Below are 11,151 nucleotides of genomic sequence, written 5' to 3'. Positions count from 1 at the left end.
ATTCCACTTCATATTATTTTTAACAGCTCTTTGCAATGCTGCTGCTGAAAGTCAGTATTGTAAATCTGTTGCAGAAATTATGATTTCAGCTAGCTTTGTGTTTGGCTAAGTCAAGGATTTTATGTCCTTTGCAAACTGGACATTTAAATGTTGTTCAGCTGCACAGAGTGTGAGTTCATGAGGGGGGTCACAAGAAACAATTATATTTCCTTCTCCTCTTCCTTCCCTCACTCTGTCTCATCATCCTTTTCCTCTTATTCCTTCTTTTCATCTTCTTCCTTCTCATCTTCCTTCTTTGCCTCCTCTTTCTCCTCTTCTACCTTCTCTCCTTCCTTCTCATCCTCTTTATCTTCTTCTTTCTTCTCCACCTCTTTCTCTCCCTCTGTTCCTGCTTCCTTCTTCACCACCTCCACTTTGATTTCTCCCGCCTCCTCTTCCTCCTCCTCCATCGCCTCCCCAATTAGCCTCTCCATGTGGGCAATGCGCTGCTTGGTGTTGAGCTGCATACTCCTGTAGTTCTTCATCACGTTGGAGAGCTTGATGTGCGTGAGCTCCAGGTTACCGTACAGGCGGTTGACCTTCTCCTCCAGGTCTTTGGCATCGGGCTTCAGGTTAGCGGGGTCCAGGTCGATCAGGTTGTCCTTCAAGAGGATCTGCCGCCCCTTTTCCTCCAGCATGTCCTTGGCCTCCGGATACTCCGTCAGTGCCTCCATCAGGTCGTCCTTGGAGAGGCAGTACAGGTCAGAGTAGCCGATGCTGCGGATGTTGGCAGTCCTGCGGTTGCCGGCTTTGCTGCCCTTGATATTGAGGATGCTGATCTCGCCGAAGTAGCTCCCGTCACTCAGCACCACGAACTGAGTCACGCCGTCGTCTGCCACCACCGCCAGCTTCCCGTCCTTGATGATGTACATCTCCCGCCCGATGTCGCCCTTCTTGCAGATGTAGTCACCAGGGCTGAAGACCTGGGGCTGCAGCTTGAGCACCAGCTCGATGAGGAGCCCCGCCTCGCAGTCCTGGAAGATGCGCACCTTCTTCAGGGTGTCCAGGTGGACGGTGATGGCGATCTCGGCCTTCAGCTTGTCTGGCAGATGCCTCAGCACATGCCTCTCGTTGGCTGTCTTGTTGTTGTCCCACAGGTAGTCGAACCACAAGACGATCCTGTCCTCCAGGTCCTTGCTGACCTTCCGCACACGCATGTACTGCTTGATGCAGTCGACCCTGAACTGGAACTCAGTCCTGGCTGCGTTCATGTTGGTTATCATTGAGCCCACGTTACCCACGATGGTAGCGAAGATCAGTACGCCCACCAGAAAGTCCGTCACCACGAAGAAGAACTCACAGTCCAGGATGGGGGGCGGAGTTTCACCAATGGTGGTTAGCGTCATGCAGGACCAGTAGAGGCTGTACGAATACTTCCTGAGCAGTTTCCCAAATTCGGGGTGACTGAGTTCCGGGTAAACCCAGGTGTCAGACCCAAAGCCAATGGCCTTGGAGAAAGCATAGTACATGCAGGCATTCCAGTGGATGATGATCACGATGTACATGACCAGGTTGAATATGCGGAAAATGTTGGTGTACTTGGTCTTGGTCTCGGTCTGGAGGAAGAACTCGAGCATGCGGGAGACTCGAAGCAGCTTATTGAGGCGGATCTCTGGGTAGTTCACTCCCAAGAAGAGATACAGAATGTCAGTGGGAATCATGGACAGCGCGTCCAGTTTGAACTGAAAGCTCTGGACATATCGGTCTCGTAGTTTCTGTTCATCTTTGATCAATAAGCCCTGCTCCAGATACCCTGTGTGTAGAGAGAGAGAACAAAGATGTACTAAGCCACTTGTCAAAATCTTTAATCTGAATATTGTTTGCGTTTTAATATGACATACATGATGTAAAAAAATTTAATGCTGTTTGAGAATTTGATTTTTCAGTTTATATATCAGTTCTCAGATGCTTCCTGTGTATTAATTTATTCATTATTTTTAATCTAACTGAGAGAGAGAGAGAGAGCTGTTGAATTGCCAAATCTCTACTGACCTGTTCTTGTCCGGAAAACCATGTCAGCCAGATATATAACATCGCATATAAAGTCGATGATGAACCACATCACCAGATATCTTTGCTGCATTTCTTCAAAACAGGCTCTGCATACAGATAACCCACACACACATTTACACACAAGCAACTTCAACATCAGAGGAAGACAGGCTTAATATATAATTTCAATGCTTATGAAATACCATAGTGCTTAGAAAAAAATCTTCTTACTTTTTTGAAAAGGTGCTCGTCAATCAAATCAAATTCCTTCTGTATGTCACAAACTGATGAACTTGCTCACATTCAACAGCAGTATAACTGTGACCGTGTCCAAATAACCAATAACACTTGTGACGTATAAAGCAGGTTGGATACAAAGGCTTGTTTGCTATTGATTATTTAAATCGAACCACAAGCCACATCCCTTAAGCAGTTTGATTTGCCTATATATACTGTATACATACAGTAGGCTGCTCCACCCTGTTCTGAATGAAAGTTTCATAGCTAAAGTAGAAATCAGACACACCCATTCCCAAACCATTGACATTATTATACCTGGCAATTATCATGGTCCAGTTGTACATTACTGGCATGGCGATGACAAACAGCCATTTGTAGTAAATAGGTTCTCCTGGGTTAATGACATATATTTCTTTGGGCCTGCAAAACAGCATGCAGAAACAAAATCAATGAAGCAGTTAACTTGAAAAAGGAAATTATTGTCTGAACTAGCCAAGGCCTCTGGCATACATACCCTTCTTTTTTCTCTTTCTCTTTTTCCTTTTCTTTCTCTTTTGCTATTTGTTCTGCCTTTTCTTTTTCTATCTTCTTTTCTTTCTTTTCTTTCTTTTCTTTCTTGTCCTTTTTCCTGAATGAAAATACAGGCATAGTTAGACTTTGTTTGAATTAGTATTACGACTAATATAAGATATGAACAGTTTTTTTTTGCTTCTTACTCCTTTTTCTCCTTCTTTTCTTTCTTCTCCTTTTTCTTTTTTGTCTTCTCATCTCTGAGAAATAAATTGTTATATTTCAGAAGTAGCACAATGCAAAGAGAAACCAGAAAACAATTTCTGATTTCTCTGCAAACAAAAAATAAGGCAAGCAATATAAAAAAACAGGCTAATTCTCCAATAAATATTTCAAAAACATGGCTTTTAATTGGCCAGAAATAAAAACAGATGATTGTATCAGTTATTGACTTGCAAAACTGTATCTCAGGTTCAGCCTCTTGAATAACCAAACTAACCACACATTAGAACAGTGGTCTGCAGAAGAGCATCTCTGAACACACAATGCATCAAATTAGATAGGCTACAGCTGCAGAAGACTTAATGAGTCTAAACAATAAGTCTAACAAATACCTAATAAAGTGCTCTCTGATGAACTGTAAGCTGTAAATGGGATCAGCTTTATAATCACACTCCAACTAACATGCTCTACTCACTTATCATTGTTATTGCTGTTGTTGATGTTGAAGACTCTCCCTGAGTATGATTGTGGTTGATCTCTGAAGGAGGTAAACACAATTTTGATCAATTACATTTCCTTTTTCTCAATAAGAACATGAGGCAAACATTATCCTGCCCACAAATGCTACTATGAATGGTACAACTTGCAGCCAGGATGATGTCAGTGAACTGCATTCTTGCATTTGCCATCATAGCGATTTGTGCGAGTTGCTATGCCCATGAGGATATCATAAATACTTCCATTTGCTAAAAAAGGTTGAACAGTAATGCTTGTAAAGTGAGGAATATTCATATAGAATGGTCCATTATTAGAAAGGTGGTGTTACATTTAATTAATTAAGTATGGCTCATTTACTGCTGAATCACAGATCATTAATGCTAAGCTAGGTGGCATATTTACAAACTGTGATTTAAATGTGTGGTTGTGTTGTCTATTTATACAACATATCATCTATCTGTCAGTTGTAATCAATTTATGGACAACATTTTATAACACAAGTAAGTTGTTTTGAGAGATTCTCTTGGCCATTCTGAAACATAACTGGATAAACAAAATGAAAATTACTATGTAATTACAAGCAGATTGGATAGTGGTGCTGCTTGCTAAGGGACACATGTTTTGAAAGGTCTGGTCCTTATTAGAAAGCTCAGATCATAAAGTATGTTTGCAAAACCTGGAGGGCATATCTAAAATCCATGTTTTATATTTAAAAGTTATATTTTAAAAGAACATTAAAAGTATACTTCCAGTGGGTGGCAGAGGGGAATGGGCAGATTCATTCAAGCTAACAGAAAGGCCACGAATGCTCAAATAACATGCAATGCGTCAGACATTGAAGGGGATGGGCAACAGCAGCAGAAGACCACATTGGGTTCCACTCCTGTCAGCTAAGAGCAGGAAGATTAGACTACAGTGGGTACGTGAATGCAAAAACTGGACAGCAGAAATTCACCTGGTATGACAAATCTAAAATTGTGGTAGGGTCAGAATTTGGCACAAACAGCTTGAATCCATGGATAGATAATTACATTTATATGTCACTTTTTCTCGACACTGAAATGCTTACAGTGATGAGGGGGAAACTCACTTCAACCACCACCAATGTGCAGCACCCACCTGGGTAATGCAGGCTGCCATTTTGTGCACCACAACACTCAGCACACTCCAGCTGAGGTGGAGAGGGAGAGATGTTTTTGCCAATTGAATCAGGGGATGATTAGGTGGCAGTTTGAAAGAGCCACGGTCGGAAATTTAGCCTGGGCACCCGGGAACCCCATAGAGTCATAGGATCGTTAATGCCCACAGTGAGACAGGACCCCGGTTTAATGTCTCATCCGAAAAACAGCGTCCCCATCACTCTGCTGGGGCATTGGGGTTTATTTAACCAGAGCGAATTGCCCCCTACTGGCCCACCAAGACCACTTCCTGCAGCAACTTAGTTTTTCCCAGGAGGTCTCCCATCCTAGTACTAATCAAACCGACACCTGCTTAGCTTCAGCTATTTGGCAGGAGCTGGGTGCATGATGGTATGGCTGTTGGTGGTGAGGTAATGGTGTAGGGAATGTTATTTTGGCACACGTTAGGCCACTTTAAACCTATTAATAACTGTGTTATTTAGTTATGCTGCTCTGATTTCTTCATTTGAAACTTTTACTACATGCAGAAATTATTACATTACTGGCATTTGGTTGACAGTCTTATCCAGAACGACATACAGTTGATTAGACTAAGCAGGAGACAATCCTCCCCATGAGCAATGCTCATGTTATATATGCCAAATTAATACTGATGGTCTTTATGTCTTATTTGAATCAACCTGACTATTTCTCCTTTCTTTTGCTACTTGTTAGTTTGGGTTGGTAAAATAATTAAATCATATTTGCTGCCTGGTTATTTAATTTCCTGACACGATATTGTTTCCATGATTGTCGATTTTGAGGGCCATGACTCACTTTCGTTCCTCGTTGACCTCGTCAGTGTCCTTCTCCATGTCCTCCAGGGCTGTCTGCGGGATGATCACGTCCAGGCATTGACTGCCAATTTCCGTTGCCATGGCAGCAGACCTGCCTGGTTTCACAGACCCTAGAGAAGGTCAGCGCCAGAGGCTGCACCAAGGCAAAGTAGAGCTTAAAAATCTGATTAGGAAATCCCACATGTTTATTGTTCATTTGGTTATGCCATTCCAAAAAGTTCTTCTTACTTTTATTAAAAAATTCAGTAGAACAAGGCTTCAAGGTATGTTTGTGAGACTGTTCAGCCTGAGCAGAACAGAGATATGAATGCTACCTGATAGCTTGCACACCCTGTGGTTACATTCTCTTTCTTATCTTGTTGTGAAGCAGGGCATTCTGCTGTGTCTGTGATAGATTTTATTCAAGCTCATGGTACAGGTATAGGTGTAATCAATCATGATTCTGAAGGCACCAAAGTGTTATTTTTCCAGTATAAACAACCATATTCAATGAATGTGCAATACAATTCAGTTTCATCATTATGGATGCATTTGGCAGATACCCATATCCAACTGGTTTAGTTGGCATCCTTTTTCAAATTATTCTGCTGGATATTTATTGTAACAATTCTGGTAAGTACATTTCTCAAGCATCCAGCTTTCTGCTAGCAAGCATGATTCCATCACGATTGCAGTCCTACCCTGTGGCTTTTCACATGTTGTGACAGTGCATTCGTATTCACAGAGATCATTCACCGCTCAAGCAGAAACAGAGACTGGGCTGTCTGTGATTTTATCTCTGGAAAAATACTGAGCCTCTCCTCTATGTCAGACTTGTATCTCAATGGCTACTGTGGACCTGAGGATTTGCAGTGGACAAAGATGACCAATATGTTAAGAACTATAGAAACTGTTTAGTTACATACACTATAATATGTGTCTAGAATACAGAATGTTGATAACACAAAGAAAGAGTGAAAATAATCATTGTTAGAAAGCCATAAATTATTCAGCATATGACTTTACCAGAGCAAAATGGCTACTTCATTGCAATTATATGATGAATACTAAAACATAAGTGACAGATTAGTTATGAAGTATTGAATCATATAGTATTCATTGCTGTAGATTCAGTGCTGTAAATATATGTATATTTTTCTCTCTAAGATCAGCAAAATTAAGTAAACACTCACAAAGGATTTGCATATCATCACAAACAACTTATTTGGAATGTTACAACTGAGAATTCCCGTTACTGTGAAATACCAGTTACCCCAGAACGCACTTTACCTTTTACATTAGTGCACTCACCCTGCTAGCACTGTGTCAGCCTGTTTCCCCTGTGAATGAGAGGCTCCTACATGCTGACATAGACTCCCAGTGGCAGAAGCTGTGTGGTGTCTCAGGCCATTCTTGATTACTGTATCACACAAGTGCACCAGGTCCAGTAAGAACAAACCTGTCCGTGGGCCGTTGGACGTGTAGTTCCAAGGTGTGCTCGACGTGGCTTGAGTCAGTCTACTGGAGGACTACGCACACCCTCAGCGGGATTTGGGGATTGGGGACGGATGAAAACAACAAATGCAAAGTCACCATTATCCCCCGTAGCAATGTGGGGAAGGGCCTATGAAAATGAATGAGGGTAATTATTAAGCGGTAAAGAAAGAGAGATATAAATGGGGTGGTTCAATTTAAGCTGCTCTTTTAATTAAAGAGAGCATTGATTGCAAACGCAAAATTTAACTTCTGGTGACGCTACACCAGCTTACACTTATACTTTGGTGATGTGGGCCAAAGTGTTATGGTAGAGATGCTGTAACTACCACACATACTTTTCAATCAGTCCTGATTGGTTTCAGTCCATATTTGTTCATAAGTCGACCCCTACAAAGGAGGGGGGATTCATTTATTTATTTATGGAATATTGGATTAGCTTTTGAGAAATTTCAGTCAGGATCATCAGTACAATCATGGATTAGGTTACTTATTTTTAAGAATATGTACTGTAAGTAGGATTTATTTGGGGTTTGGTGCTGAATGGATCTGCTTCTGGTACTACAGTGCACATACCAGTATGCACTATCCTGTCAAACAGGGAGCAAAATACATTTCCCCTACTAAACAGGACAAAAATAGCAGAAACCAGTATGTGATTACGAGAAAGATCTTTGGTCGCACCATGGTCAGCTCCGACAGAGTTGGTCTGTTGGTCTTTTGGTCACTTTGTGCACAATGCACATTTATCATAGCTAATGTTGAATATTAAACAATTACTCCTTGAGTGCTGCTAAAAAGATACTAACATATGCAATAATATGAATAACTCACTCCATGCCTTCCATATGCAAGGCTATGTGGCCACCAGCACTTTGAGGAACAGAGAGTACGAGAGTTCCTTTGCCTTTAGTGCGATTTCCTCTCTGCCTCAGGCACCCCCCTGGTGCATGATGGGCCTGCAGGACTGTGGGCCGGTTCACCTTGAGTCCCGGTGGAGCAGAGCAGCAGGGATTACCAGCAGCTTTTTCCCCCTGTTTTGTCCCGTCAGCACTCTTCCCCGCCAGATCCCTCAATCCTATTAAAGGCAGCCTTCTGCCTGAGGGACTCCCATCCACTCCAGAACACCCTCCAGCACTCGCACACTGTGCTAAGGATGGTGGAGGATAGGTAGGGAATGTTAGTTTTTACATCAATGGTGACTAGTGTCCGTGAGTTCCAATCAAAATGGTCGACAGGGAAATGACTTGATATGCATCAAAACTGAATGTTACCATGAATATTCAAGCAGCATATGGATCTTGAGCAAAACAGCGATCTAGCTAACCAGTCTATTTATTTTTTGTGTAATAAATGTTGGCAGCCTGATTGAGTTAGTTTCGCAATCTAATCCAGCAGGATAACTTGCATCGGGGAAGCATTGTGCAGAATGGTATATTTGCATTTTCATCAGAATATGTTATTGACACCCAAACATTCCAAATGCCTGATTAAAAAATATGCTGATTTTGTCAGTGACAAGATTGGAAAAAATCCCACAGATTCCCATTCAAACTATAAATGCAATTTAATATAATGCATAATATTGTTCTTGTGGACAGGAAATGCACAAAGATGACACCCTTGCCACCGTCTTTTTCTTTCTTCTTCTACCCAGGAGGGGGCTGAGCAATGCGTCAGGCTGCAGAAATAGCATGCCTTTTGTTGTATTAATTGCTCTGTGTCAGAACAATTGTCTTTATGTCAACTGGGAACACTTAGCAAACACCTGCAGCTGTTCTGTCAGAGAAAATCACCCATTGGTCATGTTCTAATTGGATTTGACAGGCAGCAATCAACAGCTCAAGTTGATGTGTTTGCCTACAGTATGTCCAACTGAGAACATTTCTATATAAACTGCGTTATATTTTGCTTTCAGATATGTTTGCAGACTAGACTTGTCTGCTATGGAATGTATACTTTGTGACTAACAAGGATATTGAAATCCAGCATAACTTTCTCAAAATGAGCGGGGACATTACTGTCAGCTGTTTACTCACACATTTACGTGATATTTCCATCCAAGAACCATGTCCTAACGTTGGTAACATGCTACTAACATTAGGACATGGCATACATTAAGATGCAGTCCTGGGGCAAGACACTGGTTCATGTGGATATGGGTGCCCAGCCTCTCTTAGCTGCTCATTGGAAGGGTGTGATGATGAGGGGGGCGGTGGTAGCGTCGACTCTGACAGTCAGTCAGTCAGTGGATGGGGTCAGTGCCGCAGTATGATGATGTCAGGGGATGGGGCAGGCATGGATGGGGTCAGTGGCGTAGTGTGATGATGTCAGGGGATGGGGCAGGCATGGATGGGGTAAGTGGCGTAGTGTGATGATATCAGGGAATGGGGCAGGCACGGATGGGGTCAGTGCCGCAGTGTGATGATGTCAGGGGATGGGGCAGGCATGGATGGGGTCAGTGTGTAGTGTGGTGTACTGATGTCAGGGGATGGGGCAGGCATGGATGGGGTAAGTGGCGTAGTGTGATGATGTCAGGGGATGGGGCAGGCATGGATGGGGTCAGTGGTGTAGTGTGGTGTACTGATGTCAGGGGATGGGGCTTGCATGGATGGGGTAAGTGGCGTAGAGCTATGATGTCAGGGGATGGGGCAGGCATGGATGGGGTCACTGCAACAGCTGGGCCCTGCATTCCAGTCATGGCAGGCTCTCCCAACTCTTTCCCCTGGCAGAACTGAGCACCCTCTCCCTCAATCCTCCAAACTAATGGTGAAAACAGAATAGATGCTCCCGTATTCGCACTGAAGCATGCGGGAGTCACATATTCCATACATTTCAAATAAAAACACTTCTCTGTCAAGTATAGGGCTTGAGAAATCCTTGTCAAAGGCTAACAAAATGCTACTCTATGCCTGGAACAGAAAAAAGGTTTACCACTCTCTCTTTGACTGAAACATCTCCTTGAGGAATCTGAATAAAAGACAGAAAGACACAAAGAGTGAAGGTGATTAAAACCAAACAATACAAGTGAACAAGTGACTTAGCACTGAAAAAAAAACATTGAAACAAAAAAAGGATTCATTCATTGTGCCTCAAAACATCAAGTATTTAAAACAAAAAGGTGTATCCACATGAGGAGAAAGAAAGTTGGCCAAAGACTGCCCAAATAAATGAACTGACAGATGTTTAGGGAGTGCTGAGACCTTTTATTGTGTTTCCCAGCGAAGTAATTTGAGCAACAGCTTGTGTAGCTACAAAAGAATAATGAAATGCAAGACTGTCTTCCAGAATGCAAAGCAGATACCAAATGGAAGTGCCATTAGACCTGTATACTACTACCACTGCTATATAAAGGTTTATATGGGTGTGGGAATATCGCAGCATGTATTCTGAGGTTATTTAAGCACTAATTAAATACAGGATGTTAACCAGACAGTTCAGACAGGAGGGTCGTGGAGAAGGAGATTATGTTCTTGGATGGATGGAGAGAACAGAGAAAAGCAAGAACAGAAAAGAAACAGTGCATTAACCACATCAGCCTCTGGGCCTTCTTGTGCTGGAAATACAAAGGGCAAAAACTACAAAAAAAATCTGTGACTATGAAACCTATTTGCAATGCTACAATGTCCTTCTAGGAACTGTCAATCAAGTGCAACAATCATATCAGATAGCAGTTGATGAAAAGCCCAACAAAGGCTCAGGGCACTCGTATCTGACCGGGTTTAAGATCAAAGCCTGAAAAAGAGTTTGGCACTTGCTTGCATCACTTGATAGGCTCCAGTGCGCTGCAGCTAGAATACTTTCATACCTTTCCAGGTTAGGTTGTAGTGTTTCAGTGTTGTTGACAGTGGTTTTAGTGGTTCTCGTACTTCGTCTGAGCCAGGAGGAGTACATTTAATTAAACATTGATTCCTCTCAGAGACAGCCAACCACTGTTTCCCTATATACTTTTTGTTCCCCAAAATCCCATTACTCTTCAAAGATCAAGTTAATTATAGTTTAGTCAGACAACTCAGGATGAAATAAGCTATATTTATTGAGTTTTAATGAAAATGCAAACTTTAGCATCAAGGCTCTGCCTCTTATCACTCCCTGTTGCAAGCCAGACAAAATAGCAGGGAGTGACTACAGCACCACACCCCATGGGGATCTTGGCTTTCTGAGAGGCATTATTTCAGGAATAAGCATAAAAAGCTAGCAGC

General features: G+C 42.3%; 1 protein-coding gene across 1 annotated transcript; it reads right to left on the bottom strand.

Moving 5' to 3' along the window:
- Positions 1 to 227: 227 nt before the first annotated feature.
- cnga1a (cyclic nucleotide gated channel subunit alpha 1a) lies at positions 228 to 5,557 on the bottom strand. The gene is given in 7 exon segments (XM_061246905.1): positions 228 to 1,792; positions 2,032 to 2,138; positions 2,587 to 2,691; positions 2,786 to 2,899; positions 2,988 to 3,041; positions 3,479 to 3,541; positions 5,457 to 5,557. Coding segments are annotated over 7 exon segments (2,109 nt in total).
- Positions 5,558 to 11,151: the final 5,594 nt, after the last annotated feature.

The sequence above is a fragment of the Conger conger genome, chromosome 6 (genome assembly GCF_963514075.1).
Source record: "Conger conger chromosome 6, fConCon1.1, whole genome shotgun sequence".
Taxonomy (NCBI): Eukaryota; Metazoa; Chordata; class Actinopteri; order Anguilliformes; family Congridae; genus Conger; species Conger conger.
This window is presented reverse-complemented; position numbering and strand designations above follow the sequence as displayed.